The 16,282-nt window shown below is 37.0% G+C and overlaps 1 protein-coding gene across 5 annotated transcripts in view; it reads right to left on the bottom strand.

Moving 5' to 3' along the window:
* Zeb1 (zinc finger E-box binding homeobox 1) overlaps positions 1-16,282 on the bottom strand; it is a 148,874-nt gene that overhangs the window by 14,538 nt on the left and 118,054 nt on the right. For all 5 annotated transcript variants that reach the window (XM_048367818.1, XM_048367814.1, XM_048367815.1 and 2 more), the window contains 3 exons: positions 9,682-9,843; positions 5,617-5,819; positions 2,539-2,644 (listed from right to left, as the gene is read on the bottom strand). In XM_048367818.1, the coding sequence (XP_048223775.1) occupies positions 2,539-2,644; positions 5,617-5,646 (136 nt within the window). In that variant the 5' untranslated portion in view covers positions 5,647-5,819; positions 9,682-9,843. The remainder of the gene's footprint in view (positions 1-2,538; positions 2,645-5,616; positions 5,820-9,681; positions 9,844-16,282) is intronic.

The following is a 16,282-nucleotide window of genomic DNA, read 5'->3' as shown; positions in this document are numbered from 1 at the left end:
GCACCAGTGCCGGGATGACCCGTGGAGGAGCCCTACCCACAAATCTCTTGGGTTAACCAGACCGTAAGAGAGCGTTATACTCGGGTGGTATCCAAGAAGTCATCCTGAAGACACGCTTCATTAAAAATTGTGCTTCGGTGAAATAGAACATTGGCTTCTTTTGAAGAACCTGATTTCAAAATGACCCTATCAAATTCTCCCTGCTGTATTATCTTAAGGATGATATAAATTTCTACTTTTCTCTTTATAATGCTCCAAGGAACAACTTTTTAATGGAGTGAGCATCAGATCTTTAAGTTTCTTCCTTATATAACCTTCAGTATAATTATTTGCTATACTAAAAGTGTACCAGTTTCATATTGGCTGCCTATATTTTTTGTAGTCCTGGGTTTTCAAGTCAGGGTCTCACACTTGCTAGACAAGTGCTGAACCACTTGAGCCATGCCTCCCATCCCTTCTGCTTTGTTTTTCAGATAGGTTGTCATACTTTTACCTATGTATGCTAGCTTTGGATCAGGCGCTCACTATACTTCCACCTCACAAATACCTGTGGATCACAGTAGCTCGCTTGTTAATAAGACAGGGCATAGCTAGGATTGTAGGTGTCAGCCACTACACCTTTGCAAATAATTTTAAGACTAAGACGGGTAGGTACAAAGATCTAAAAAACAGATTGTACAGAATACAGTTGGGAGTTCTATGTTCCAAAAGTAGTCTAAATTTGCATTCATTTTAAAGCAGTAGACAACTGTTATCTACTGTCAACCCGTGGGAAGCTGTGGTTCATCCAAATTTACTTCCTGATTGAGTCAGATGTTAGATAACAATGCAGGATTTTGCAATTACATTTAAAAGTCTTATTTCTGGACCCATATCCTATGCTTCCCAACTTTTTGCAAGAAACAATCTGATAAATCTTATACAACCATAAGGATGCTACTCTAAGCTTTCCTTCCCTTTTTTCTAATTTAAAACCCTGTTGAATCATCTTTAGTATGAAAATATATTACTTCCAGGATTGGTGATCCATGCCTGTATTCCCTGCTACTCAGGGGTTGGAGTCAGGAGGACTGAAAGTTCAAGGCCAGCCTAAGCAAAGGGAATGGGAGACTTTACCTCAAGACAAGATGATTGGGAACGCAGCTCAAGTGGTGAAGCAACTGCACTGAGTTGTCCCCAGCACTGCCTTCCCCTTAAAGGCAGATCACTGAAACAATACTATTACTGATGCATTGTTACACAGCAAGCAAGGTAAGAAACAGCATACTCTGGGAAGCTGCAAAAGCTAACCTCTGCTTTTTAGAAACATTTATCAAAAGTGTGAATATAAATAAATTTCCCCATAAGCATCTTGGTGCAGCTGGGTGCTGGTGGCCCATGCCTAGAATCCTAGCTACTCAGGAGGCTGAGATCTGAGGATCATGGTTCAAAGCCAGCCCTGGCAGGAAAGTCCATGAGACTCTCATCTCCAATTAGCCACCAGAAAACCAGACGTGGTGGCTCAAGTGGTAGAGCACTATCCTTGAGCTGAAGAGCTCAGTGACAGTGCCCAGGCCCAGAGTTCAAGCCCCATGACTGACAAAAAAAAAAAAAAGACTCTTGGTACAAACATCTTCAAGTGACAATGTGAGTGAGACTGAACCCAGAGATGTAACTTCAGTATAGCAAAATGCCACAATATGTCACAGATATCAGCAACCCTCAAAGCCACACAACTGTAATTTTCTGTAGGAAGATGTTTGCGAAATGGAAATGTTAGCGTGTAATTTTCACAAAGCAAAGGATGTGGGGCACCCATATTTTCCCATTCCGTAGCTATCAGAGTTTTCATTAAAATTATTTAAATAAAAAAATAACACATCAAGATAAGGAGAAGGGATTTTATGGTATAATGTGGGATGCTAAGCTTTCTCATAGCTTATAGCTTTTGTTTAGGTAGAATCTGGAAAGACAGGAAAATACAAGTTCTCAGTGTTGATCCTAAGTAGCTCTTTCATCACATAGGATTCACTTTGTATGTAATGGCTTCTAAGCAAAGGCTTAGGTGAGGTGAAGGTGACAATGGCGGGGAATACTTCCTCCACTTTCTTGTCAGTCACAGTTCTCTCTCTCCGGTGGCATCCTCATTCACTGGCTACATAGAACCTTTCTGTGATTTTCTTACTGAGTTCTATCGGCTTTGCTCATGGAAAGGCTGTATCCACCTTCTTATCTCCTTTTGCAAAGTTCATCTTGACACAAAAGAGGCAATGAGATCAACATTCAGCAGAGAGCTTAAGCGGTTTCAAGATATACTTGTTAAAACATGCTTCATCAGCTTCTGATTACAAACATTGAAGTATGTCATAGTATATTAATTTGATATACTTCAGTTAAAGGTAAGGATGTTAATACAATACCATTTATAAACTCCATAGTAGTCTTTATCCCGAAAATAAAGCAAGTAATTATTAATCATCTGTAAGCCTCATGTTTTGATAGATTTCTCACCACAGATGCTACTACAACAGGCAGGATGCAGAGAAAGTAAATATTTACCACTGTGAATTCTTAAGTGCTCTTTCAGGTGGTGTTTGTATTTGAAAGCTTTTCCACATTCAGTGCACTTGAATTTACGATTACCCCCAGACTGGGTCACATGTCTCTGTAAGAAAGAATTGGTGTTTTAGTTGTAAAGTAAAAGAACTTTAGACATAAAGAACATTCAATCTGCTAACAATATTGCTTGTGGTGAGTTTGGTAACTGTTTCATTTCTTAAAGGCCTTGAATTGTAGCAGTTACACAAATGTGACTCTTAAAATTATTATCAAATAGGAAGTTGATTGTGGAAGCAGAATTTTGACATAGAGAAAAAAAAATCTGGACTTTATTTCAAGTATCAGAGCTATGCTTTATTGACCACTAATTAAGCAATGGCATTGACTAAATATTAAAATATTATAGACTTTGCTAGGAAGTAGATTATTGTTTCTGGTCTCTAATTTACATACAAAGAAGACAAGTCCAAGAATATTTAATGATCTGTCTAAAGCACAGTAGTTGAATTGGAGAATCAGGTCATAAAAAGAGTGGCTTTTCCATTCTTGTCTCTTTTGATCTATTTTCTACCCAATGAGTCTCTCAAAAATATTTTACAAGTCTACTATTCTTAAAAGGCTTTCTTATCACATTACAGACTGAAGTTCCAAGTCTTTATCTTGCCCTACATCATCGACCCTCCATTACTGCTATGGACCTGTCTAGCTCCCTCCTATTTGTCCACAGGGGCCATCTTCCTGGTTCTTGGACAACACGCACAGGTCTCTCCCTCCAGGCTCCCCAGTTTCACTGGCTTTCCACTGAGAGGTCTTTCTTTCTTTCTTTTTTTTGTATTTAAAGCAACACATAGTTTCTGCTTTTTAATAAAAATTGCTATCTTATGTGCTTAATTGGAGAATTGAGACAATTAACATTCAATGTCAATATTGAGAAGTATGTAGTGTTTCTTGCCATTTAACTTCACTGTTTTTTAAGTGTTTGATTCTTTCCTACTGTTCATTTGCTTTCTATTCATCTGGTGAGATTACATTTTCCCACATTTTAATGGTTATGTATATTTTCATCCTCAAGAACAACAGTGCCACATATCAAAGGAACTAGCATTCTTATGTATGACTGTAGGGGATTAAGAAAAAATTATTATTTGTACAGCAATTAAAATTTGGGGATAAACGGGGGTAGGAGGGAAAATGTAAGGATGTTGGGAGCTGCGGTCAGGAGGGCAAGGTGCGTGGGACCAAGGTACACAGGAGTGCAGGTTCAATGACCACGGGAGGGGTGCTGTAGTCACAGATGGCAGTGGGAGAGAGGAATTAAGAGCAGTAAACACAGGTTGATAAGCCATCAAGAAAAATTGTAAAAATGAAATCAGCACACTGATAAAAAATTTAAAAATGGAAAATGAAACAGAACAAAAGTTTTTATTTTTCACAGAGAAGTCTGAATACTGGCTGAATTCTGTCCAAGTATCCAATATTGTTCCTCCAGTGTTTGGTCCACTGATGTCCATTTGCGCCCATTTAATGTTAGTTAGTTCTGAAATTTTCGGAGTGGCGACTTGGAATAACTTGTCTCAAGCAGCAGCTCAGGGGGTGGGACACGGGGAGAGCAGTTAGTGGCAGGTGACAAGGCGATGACTTAGGAGAGGTATCATTTTCAAGGGGGCACATCTCCTAGCTTCCCCGTTGGGAGGAGTGTTTGGCTATGTTTATTGTAACTGCTTGCCAGGCTGGTTCTTAACAAAGCAGCTTTTCCAACAGGTGGGAGTTCCTGTGGACAGGCCGTGGAGAGATTGGGGAGCCCAGAGATCTGAGCCATGAGTGGGACTGCCCTTAGCAAGGGGCAGCTTCTATCACATACCCTTTGCCCATTTCCTGCTGTGAGAAATTTACCCTCTTTCCCAAAGTTTGTCAAATGAGTCCTTCAGTCACGCACTGTACACAACCCTTACTGTATTCATGTAGTTCAATGTCTATGAAGAGTCTAAATACTCACTTGTTGCTATGGCCCCAGCAGGTCTCAACTGATCTCGGTTTCACCAACACCCCATGCTGGACTTAAGCCTAGCAGGAGGTATGGCCTATTCTGCAACTAGCAATGCAGGCTTGTCTCCAGGGCCCTTTGCCTTTGTGCTCGTAACTTTATTTCTCCTCCATCTCCTGAGGGCTCTTAGGCAAGGGTTTGGTTCTTCTCTTTTTTTTTTTTAGCACCTGATGCCTATGATTCTCCTTGTTTAATGCTGTTTTGCTGCTTCCTTCTGAATCCCAATGGTCTTTCTCCCTCTCTCTCTTCAAATAGTGACATTCCTTAGTTCCAATTTTTTCCATTTAAGCAATCAAAGTGGTACATACTTTTAATCCACCATATGGCCCTGAATTGATAATCATTTGATATTTAAAGTTAGAGTTTAATGTGTATTATTTTGAGTGCTGATTGATGACAGTCATTAGAACCTTGTAACAAAAAGGACCTTGGTAAAGCTCCTAGATTTTAAAACAAGATATTGGAGCTAACAGTTTAAACTTATAAGCATATTAACAGTTTAACTTAGAGCTACATAGTACCATTTTTTGCTTATACTACTAGAAAAATGAGGCACAGTGACATAGAATTAGAATAAATCATATGAAACCCTATGAAATTGGGTCTTTTGAGTGAAAACGTAAAACTTTAGGTACTTAAAGTACACAGCTTCCCCTTTACAGGAAAAAAATTCAGTTTTAATACTGAGAATAAATAAAGTAATCATTGGTTTAAAGAAAAAAATTAAATCTTTCAATGTAAGTCAAGTGGCAACCAGTATTTATTTTCTTACATTGAACATTTTGGTAGACTATAATGTGAAATATTCCAAATTTGGAGGAATATTTGTTATGGGCTTTACAAAGTAATTAATTAAGGATGTAAAGATCATTACCTGAAAATAAAAAATTCTTTGCAAATAACTGCTTCCAATTTTAGAAGACTGCAGATAAGACAGTGTCTACTACATCCTTGTATACATGATAAAATGCTTGCCTTTCATTCAAAGTTGAGCTCCAAAATTTGGAAAGTTAGTAAATTGCCATTTCACTTACCTGATCTCTCCCTGACTTATGTGATGTCATGTGACGTTCAAGTTGGGTTCTGTAGGCAAAGGTGTAGCTGCACAGGGAGCAACTGAAGTTATCTTCATTCTTTTCATGGCGATATTTAATGTGTTCTTTCAAAGAGGTAAAGCGTTTGTAACCTCTATCACAATACGGGCAGGTGAGTAATTGGGAAAATGCATCTGGTGTTCCTGTAAGAGAGATTTTGTATTTTAAGCTTACAAAATTCTGAGAATATTACCAAAGTGACCACAGAATCGTGATGCTATGTGCCAGATATTGAGCTACTCTCTTCATAGTTCATCCTCAAAACAACACAAAACATAGTTCTATTTTGTTTGTGTATGTGTGTTTTCAGTTTCAACTCAGGGCCTAATACTTTTTAGGAAAGTGCTCTATCCATTGAACCATGCTCCAAAACCACATCTCTGCTTAAGAGAACGTAAACATCACATAGGCAGTAAATGATCGAGTCAATACTGAGAGTAGGATTTATCAGTCCCCTATGATTTTCACTAGCCCACAATTCTTCTTTTTGATGTTCACTACACAAAACAAAAATAAAGATATAGGTTACATTCCTGAATGTATATACATACTAAGAGGGGACCTCTTTCCAGTGGTAACAATTGTTATCATTTATTTAATGTTTATTCCTTTGGATATGAAAATGACTCTACATAGCTCTCTGAAAGAGTAAGTAGGATGCCAAATATGTTTTCAAGATCCGTTTATGGTTATGTGTGACATGATGGAATTCAGACCCAGAAGAATGTGCATGGGAGTGAAGGGGTGATGGGGACAGATGTAGATTTGGCACATAAAGACTTCCCATAGGTGACCCTTGATGCTCATCCTACTGAAATCCAACGACTAGATAACTGAGAGTCACATTCCACATTTACTCAAGGAAATCAGATAAGTGGTATCATTTTAAAATACCATTATCTAGTTTTCTTTAATTTGAAATTATGAAAAAACAGGCCAAAGGCAGCCAAAGATAATTTTGTAACCATCTCCAAAGGCTTCATAATTTCATATACTACTTCACTAGAGTTCAAGTCTGCAAATCACATACTAAGAACATGAACTCAAAACAGGTAGGCAAACACGTTGAACTACGTGTCAAATTTATTAAAATATCAAATAGCTAGTGCACCCAACTTTAGGATAGTATATATATAGTTTTTCAATTTTGAATATAAAGTTTTATTGTAACATAGTTCCACTTTTACACCACCAAAGCAGATTTTAGGGAGTCACAACATTGACCATCTTGTTTACAGAACCTACAGTATTTTTTTTCAAATTTTTATTATCAAACTGATGTACAGAAAAGTTACAGTTTCATACAGGATAGTATATTTTTGATACCAGCTTACAAAGCAACTTGAGTAAGGTCATTTTTTGTTGGAAGTGATTCTAATATGACCCTCTTCTTTATGGAGGAAATCATAATATATTTTGTGTAGGATACATTTCCTATTTGTACAGGCCAATGGGGAACCAATACTTAGAACCTTCTTGCCAGAATTTGTAGTCTACCTTATTGATTTTAGGTGGTTATAATGGCAAGATTCAAAGTCTGTCATCCTGGTGTTTCATTTCTAGCAGTACAATGTCATGTAATTCCACTGATCATAGAGTTGTCTACTCTCTAGTCTTCTAGGCTTTCCCAGTTATGGTCCTCGGATCTCAGCATCCTGAGAGTTAAGGATTACAGGCATGAGCCACTGGCACTCAACCGTCTGACCATTTTTTTTTTTTTTTTTGGCCAGTCCTGGGCCTTGGACTCAGAGCCTGAGCACTGTCCCTGGCTTCTTCCCGCTCAAGGCTAGCACTCTGCCACTTGAGCCACAGTGCCGCTTCTGGCCATTTTCTGTATATGTGGTGCTGGGGAATCGAACCTAGGGCCTCGTGTATCCGAGGCAGGCACTCTTGCCACTAGGCTATATCCCCAGCCCCGTCTGACCATTTTTGAATTGTACAATTCATTTATGTATCTGTGACCTTGCTTGTACTTATTTTTTTAAATAGAATTCTTTAATTTTACTGTTTAAAACTTCCTTTGGTAGGTAGTATAGCATTTTGACTGGTAGTGATGTAAAACCTCTCAAACATCCCCTGTATTTTTTCCCATGGATTCAAAATGTGTGACTATTAATTACTGGGGAAAGTCTGACTACTCATAACTTTCAAGGAAAGAGCAGAAAAGCATGCTTAATCTACTGAAATAAAAAGTTTCTGAGGATGTTTACTTTTCAATGCAAATAAATAGATGTTACTGGTATGACAATACGTATTCTAGAATACTATATCAGTACCTAATTAAATTATAAACAAGAAAACATTGGAAACATGAAAGTAGTGAACAGACAAACTAACAACATATTCTATAATTCATATGTTCTACTAATTCATAACAGTTGGCTCTCCAATGTTTATGGGATTTTATTGGGCTCATTTACAATGACAAACTTGTTGCAATGTTTACTGGTTCTATTAGTAGGAAATATTTTTGTTTTCATTGTTTTCTTTTAACAAGGATTTTGGAAAAATTCTATCACGTAATGTTTTTATACATATATACTAATTTTTAAATTTCCTTTTTAAAAAATTGGTTACAACTTGCTGCTTCTTTAGATGAAATGGTAGAGCATAACAATGGCAGTAACAATGAACTGTGATCTCTCCAGATGTGTACATAGCTGAACATAGTACTAATGATTCAGCTGAGATGCAGTGGTCCAGAGTCAGGAGGCTACAGTCTTCAAAAATACTTCTGTCTGGCACATGGGTGGAAACAGCTCTAAAGTGCTCTGCTCCTATTTTTCTTTGTCATAGGTTTGGTTACCTAAAATTTGACCTGCTATAGAATAAGACATTTTAACTTTCCATTTTTCTTTTTAGAAAGGGTCCCATTAAATAATGCAGGTCACCTCACATTGGTAATCACCTAGCCTCAGCCTTTCAAGGGCAGAGACTAGAAACATGCTCCACCACAGCTGGCTTCTCTTCTTCTTCTTTTCCACAGTCGATTCTTGATTTAAGAAAGATAATTTCTTGAGTGAATTTAAAGTTGATTATTGGAATACTAAGGTAAATTTATTCCTCTACTGGGACCTTTGGAAAGTTGAAATGAAAGCCAAATTTAGGATTATACTATATACAATTCCTATACTAGGAATTGAACCTGGGGCCTCTGAGCCTCCATCTCTTATTGTTTTTCTGTATTTCAGATAGGGTCTCACTTTGCTGGGGCTGGCATGGGACCAGAATTCTCCTACATTTGCCTCTTGTAGGGAGTAGATTATAGTAAAGTAGGGTATGGTGACCCTACTTGTTTTTCAGACAGAGTCTTACTAACTTTTGCTTGGGCTAGCATCAAACCACAATCCTCCTGTGTCCACCTCCCAAGTAGCTAGGACTATAGGGCCGGGCCACCACCCCCTAGTTTCGGACTTAGAATATTAATATTTCACTAATCATTAAACATTTTTACATATTTTCTGACTCTTGCTACAGTTACTGCATGAAACTTCTTACAGAAATATTGGCATATAGCTTCATCTCGTTAGTGCTTGGAAGAGCAGAAGGATAGTTTATTTCTTTCCAGGAGTGCTTGACACCTTTTTATTGTATTTTCAGGGTTCATATCAGAACAGACTAAAGCAGATACAGAAAAAATGTTATCCTTAACTTAGTGTGTTTTAAACCAGACCACCATGTTTTTGCTTGCTAAAAAATAATTAGTTTTTCTTTGTTCTGCCTGCTTCTATTTGAGTAAATGGAAATTTATGTCTAGATACTACTGTTTTAAGCATTTATTCAATAGTGTTAACACTACCTATATGAGCAGCCAATTTAATAGAATGCCATTATTGTGGACAATGTCCCATTAACTACTAGACTACTGTCTCTACAGGCTCCCACAATGAAGTTAGTTCATAGAAGTGTTCCCTTTAGTAGAATAGGTTGCCACAGTAGAGTAATAGAAACAGTAATCCTTTAAAGTGAGAAAGGAAAGTGAGTGTTTGCCCCACCCCCCCTTACCATTTTCATCATGGCCACTGGCTTCCGGTGTCCCCTGCCGCTGGTCTTCTTCAGGTGCCTCGGGATAAATCACAGCAGTGTCTTGTTGTTGCAGAAACTCTTCAACATTAGGATCATGATTTTGTTCATTTTCTGCATCTGAGTCACATTCATCATCTTTTACTAAAAGAAATACATTTTTATAAAATGCAATTTTACTTTCAAGTTGTTACAAAGATTTTTTAATAAATAAAAATTCTTTATCTTGTGAGAGTATATGATTTCCTTTCTATTGTGTTTTAGTCCTAGGTCCTGGGCACTGGCTCTGAACTTCTTTGCTTGAGCCAAATCTCTACTTTCTGGCTTTTCAGTGATTAATTAGAGATAAACTTTCCTGTTCTACCTAGCTTTGAACTCTAATCCTCAGATCTTAGCCTCCCGAATAGCTAGGATTGCAGGTGTGAACCATCCGTACCCGGCCAGTATATGATTGTATTGGAAATGGCTTAGTAAGAACTAGAAATGAATCCTATTCTTTTTTTGTTGTTGTTGCAATCTATTCAAGTCTTCTCACTTTGGCCTACGTCTCTAATGTCAGTATTTGAGAGGAACAGTCAGGGGGACCTCAAGTTGAGGCCAGCCTGTGCTAGATGATGGGAACCAGGTTAGTATAGGCTACATAGACTCTATATAATAATGTCATAAAGTCTCACTGTATCCACTTTTAGGCTTTAGTCATACTTCTAATCCATCTTAATAAACAAAACTTAGAGAAAGCAATATAGGTGACTGCATTATTTCTCACTTAATGATAAAGCAAAGAAGAAAAAAATTTCTCCATGGTTACCTCCTTTGCTCACAACTATCATAATATTTAAAATTATGCATTGAATATGAGTCTTCTCCATATAAAGCATTCTTTTGGTGATCTGGCTCTTTAACAAACAGCTTTACTACTTATCTGTAGTCAGATTTGATTAGACTGATATACTTTGGGTTCATTAAAAGTGTATCAGATAAAAAATTACTTCTCATCTCCTTTAGGATTCCTACGTAAACAAAGTTATTCTTTCCTATTTCTGTCTCAATAGATGTTTGACCATGGGATTATAGCAGAGACATGTTTTATTCTTTTTTTTAAGCTAAGAAATTTGAAGCGAGGAGAGCGAATTCACTTTGAGAAGGCAGCCCGGGGTGCTGCCTTGCTGGGCTATGGCTCTGGAGGGGACTTGAGGAATGCTAGTCTAAGTACTGATGGGGTCACAAGATTCCCAAGTACCTCATAGATGATGTTTTTATAGATGCCAGACTGAACTGTGTATTCTAAATTTGTCAAAATGGCATTTCTTGGTGGACTGAAAGTGGGACAAATTAAAATGGCAGTGTATGGGTATCTTCCACCTGGCTTTTTCCATTGTCTTGAAGATTTTTTTACCTTCACTGTTTTTCACACCCTCACCCCAGAATCCTTTATTCTTATGTTCTTAAAATGAAAAATGAGAAAAGGGCAATCCATCCTTCCCTATTAATTATTATAATGAATAAATCATATTAATACAGTGTTATGTTTGTAGTATAAAATGTCTAGCGTGTCAGTGGGGAAAAGCTCAAGTCACCGACTGGGGGACACCTCCTTATTGGTTAACCGAAGTAACACAAAGCAAGAAGACCTACAAGTCTTCCAGTCTTTCCAATGAAATGGACTTCTGTTAGGAATAAGCATGGCCACTGGAGTGTGTGTGTGTGTGTGTGTGTGTGTGTGTGTGTGTGTGTGCACATTCTGGAATCAATACATAGTCATACAGTCAGAGAAGAGAAGAAAAATTTCCATTAATGACTTCACATGTTACACCCCTATCATTAAATAATAGCTCATTGTGCTTCAGGAAACTGATGAAAGCAAATCAAAGAGCATTCTCAAGTACTGTTTCTACAATCTGCCATTAGCTGTAAAAATAAGCATTTTTGAATAGTTAAGGAATTGTATCTCAGTGACATTAAGTCCATTAAATGCAACTTAAAAATTTCAAATTAAGGCTGGGGATATGGCCTAGTGGCAAGAGTGCTTGCCCCGTATACATGAGGCCCTGGGTTCAATTCCCCAGCACCACATATATAGAAAATGGCCAGAAGTGGCGCTGTGACTCAAGTGGCAGAGTGCTAGCCTTGAGCAAAAAGAAGCCAGGGACAGTGCTCAGGCCCTGAGTCCAAGCCCCAGGACTAGCCAAAAATAAATAAATAAATAAATAAATAAATAAATAAATAAATAAATAAATAAAATTAAAATTAAACTTGATAAAACATAAAATTCATGTCATGTGATTTCTTACAAATTCCATATAAATTTGACATGCTAGTTAAAAACCTTTTTTTAACCAGAAATGTACTCACTACCTTTTAAATGTAACTAGAATCCCTCTGTACGTCACCTTGACATTAAAATTAAATGAACAAAACATTTTAAAATCTCATTGATATGAACCTTGGTATGGTAACATATGTCTGTAATCGCAGCTACCTTGGGAGGTGAGAGGCAGGAGTATGACCAGCTGGGTGCTGGTAGCTCACACTTGTACTCTTAGTTACTCAGGAGGCTGAGATCTGAAGGTCAAGGTTCAAAGCCAGCCTGGGTAGGAAAGTGAGACTCTTATCTCCAGTTAGCCACCAGAAAACTGGAAGTGGTGCTGCGGTTCAAGTGGTAGAACAATGCTAGCCTTAAGCTGAAGAGCTTAGCGACAGTGCTCAGGCCCAGACTGAAAGCCCCACAATTGACAAAAAAAACCAAAAAAGGAACAGAGGGCTGAAAGGACAAAGTGATAGAACAATTGCCTAGCAAGTGTGAGGACCTAGGTCCAATCCCCAATGCCACCAAAAAATTGTTACGATACTCTTCTTCAATTTAGAATTACTTGTCTTATAAAATGCTAATATTTTCTGCATCCTTGCAACAAAAATTACACACACACTAGCAATTGGAATTGTGAGTTTTTAAACAGCATATACTTTTATGATTCCAATCTGTATTTTATAAACGCATCTTTGTTAGCAACATGTATAAGCTTATCTGTACTTTTTCTAATTTGGAGAGAAAGATTTTTATAAGTTATAAAAATTAGATTAGATTTATGCCATTTTAATCATGGCTCCATAATGGGCATTATAAAAACAGATTACATAGCAAGCTGCGTAATTATTGATATGCAATTTATTTTACAAGGTGTATTTATTTACATATATTCCTCATACACTTTCTTATTAAATAAATCTAAAAAATTCTCACAGGGGCTGGGAATATGGCCTAGTGGCAAGAGTGCTTGCCTCGTATACATGAAGCCCTCGATTCGATTCCCCAGCACCACATATACAGAAAATGGCCAGAAGTGGCGCTGTGGCTCAAGTGGCAGAGTGCTAGCCTTGAGCAAAAAGAACCCAGGGACAGTGCTGGGGCCCTGAGTTCAAGCCCCAGGACTGGCAAAAAAAAAATAAATAAATAAAAAATTCTCACAATGTATACTGAAATATTTGTTTTAATTGAAATAGTGAAGACATATTTTTTTCTTCTTACAAAAGGATTTAACTGACTTGCATTCTAGTACTGTCTTTACTAAGTTAGGCTATTAGGTAAAACTATCCAGAAATTGGATTAAATAAGGTACTGATTAATAATGCATGTAATAAGACAGATTTTTACAAATTTAAAAACATATTAACAAAAAGTACTGAAATAAAATTGTGAATAATTCTACTGGTTGGAAAACAAATTATTTGAATATTAGGTAGTTTTGAATTTTTGTTTTCAGCAAAATTAAGTACTTAACCGAACTGTTAATGACAGGATACTAAAAATATTTTTCTTGACCAACAAACACCACTCTTGACATATAAGTTTGAAGATGTAAAAGGAATTCAGTAGCTCAGTTCTATCAAATTTTAGAATTTCCTTTTCTGATTTGGGAATAAGGGTTATCTCAGTGCTAACCAAAACAAAAAAACAAGAAAACTCAAAACACTTTTTCTTTTACAAATAAGTAACATTAATCTAGGTGAAATGGTGCATACTAAGGCAAGAGGATCCTGAGTTTAAGGTCAGCATGAAAAGTAACAGTACTCTGTTACATGAAGTAATTGAAAAATATCTTATTTTCAATAACATTCTTTAAAAATTATTTATCAAAATGTGTGATCAACTGCTAGTTATGTGATAAGACATTATATAATTTCAAATCTTAGGAATCTCGAGATCCTTAGAAATGAAAGAAACATTTTATTTTCAATTTATGTACATATTCTTTCTTATAAATAAGTTGATCAAAATATCTTCAAGCAGGAAATATCTTATTTTGTTAGTATAAAATTTTACAGGCCATCCAAACACAGTTGCTCAAGCCTGTTATAGCACCTCGCTACTTGGTAGGAGGTTGCGATACTGTGGCTAAGGTACCTGGGCATGGACATTAGGAAAGTGCATCTCAATCAGTCCTTGGGCACAGCGGTGTCACCTGGTACCCCAGCACCAGGGGAAGCACAATGCTGAAGGCAGTGTCATGCACGTTACTGACGCTCTAAGGAGAGCACAATGGTTGGGTGCAGGCGTGGTCCTGTCGTCCTAGCTACAGGGGCGGCAGGATGACTGGGGGCAGTGCTATCAGTAGTATGCGCTTGCTATTCCATAGACTTGTGGAAGCACAAGTAGGAAGATCGCAGTTCAGGTTAGCTAGGGAAAAAAGCGAGACTCTCTTGAAAATGATGCAGAAAGGGTCTGGAGGTGTGGAGTAACGTGGTAGAGTGACTCCCTAGCAAGAGGGCAGGCCCTCAGTTCAATCCCCACTACTGCCACTAAAATACATACATACATGCATTTAAAAAAGTCTGTAAGGCATATAGAAGGAAAATATAAGTAAGAAGCAAGCATGATAACATTTCTGACTCAAAGAGTTTACTGATTTTTTTTTTTTTTACAAAAATGTGCTCACTGCGCATTGCATCTGGCATATAGAAATTTGCGAACTAATTGTTTTCATTCAAGCATTTCTGCAAGTGGAGCATCATGATTTCACAATTAAACTTCTCCTTGATAAACATTAGGGATAGAAAAATTATTATATTTTTTCTCAGCTCACATAGAAAAAAATACCACAATCAGAGCAGACAATTTAGGTATGTGATACTCAAATTCTAGGTCCTTTTCACTATACAACACTGTGTTCACTAACTCACATTTACCAAGCCTAATTTCAAGCCCAAAGTTTTATTATATATACAATTTAAAAATAACTTTAAAATAACATAAAATATGTAAACTTTGGAAAGCACATTATGAAAAGGTAATCGTAAAGCAAGTTTCCTTAAATACCATAAACTTATGTATTTAAGTACTAGATTTGGTAAACACATGGAGATACATGATTATAATGTAGTTTCAAGAATAAAAGACAAACAACTACAAAAGCAATACTTGCAAAACTGTTTGGTGTAAGTGAACTGAACACATGGAGGGAGGGAAAGGGGGAGGAGGGGGAGGAGGGAGGAGGGTATGAGGGACAAGGTAACAAACAGTACAAGAACTGTATCCAATGCCTCAGGTATGAAACTGTAACCTCTCTGTACATCAGTTTGACAATAAAAAAATTGAAAAAAAATAAAACTCAAGAGTTGTCAAAGAACAGAATATAGGACTCCAGTCACAAATTAAAGAGCGTAAATATGTAACAGACACAATGTTTTATTTAGCTCTTACTAAATAGTTTTTCTCATAGAGAATAAGGTATCCTGGGCTTCTTTATCCTCTACATTTTTATCCTCTACATCTTTACCCTCTACATTTAAAACCCTGTAAAACTGCTGGGTGCTGGTGGCTCACTCCTAGCTACTCAAGTGGTTGAGCTCTGAGGATGGCAGTTCAGCTAGTCAATAACGCAGCAAAAAAGCTGAAAGTGGAGCTGTGTCTCAAATGCTAAGAGACTATCTCTAAGCCAAAAAGAAAAAACAAATCTTGGGGACAGTACCCAGGGAACTAGAAAACAAAAAAAGTCTGTAAAACTACTAACTACATGAACAAAAAGGGACGCTCAGAAGGAACAAAGGATGTTTTTAGGGAATATTTCACTCTCAGAACACTATACTATGCTCAGCTTGAAGTTCTCTTAAGTTCATGAATTGCAGAAGGAAGTCAGCTAAAAGCAAGACATGGAAGAGTGGTAAACTAATGAGATTAATTTTGTACAATATTAGAAGCCAAGGAATTAACAAAGCAAAGGCAAAAGACAAAAGTTTAGTAGCTAAAAAGTATTAAAAGTTTCACTTCCAACCTTTTTATCTTCAAGGTATGTATTTTGGAGCTGTATGAAATGGCTGCTTGTTCCATGCTCTAGGAATAATGCAGCAGAGATTATCTTCTTGGTTAATTAAGCCTACTCTGCTATCTAGACAGTTTTATTGAGGGAAGTTATGTATTAGCATATATATTTTATAGAGAAGTGAAAATTGTGAGGTTAATACTATAAACTTGGAACTATGGATGTCTTTGGTATAGTATTTTGCTGAAAAGGACAAATGTCTTTGTAACTGATCATACAGTATTCATGTCATCAAAGTTTAAATTAGTGAAAATAAGCATCATCCC

The sequence above is a fragment of the Perognathus longimembris genome, chromosome 18 (assembly GCF_023159225.1).
Source record: "Perognathus longimembris pacificus isolate PPM17 chromosome 18, ASM2315922v1, whole genome shotgun sequence".
In the NCBI taxonomy this organism is placed as follows: Eukaryota; Metazoa; Chordata; class Mammalia; order Rodentia; family Heteromyidae; genus Perognathus; species Perognathus longimembris.
The sequence above is the reverse complement of the archived record's forward strand: the minus strand, read 5'-3'. Positions and strand labels throughout refer to the sequence as shown.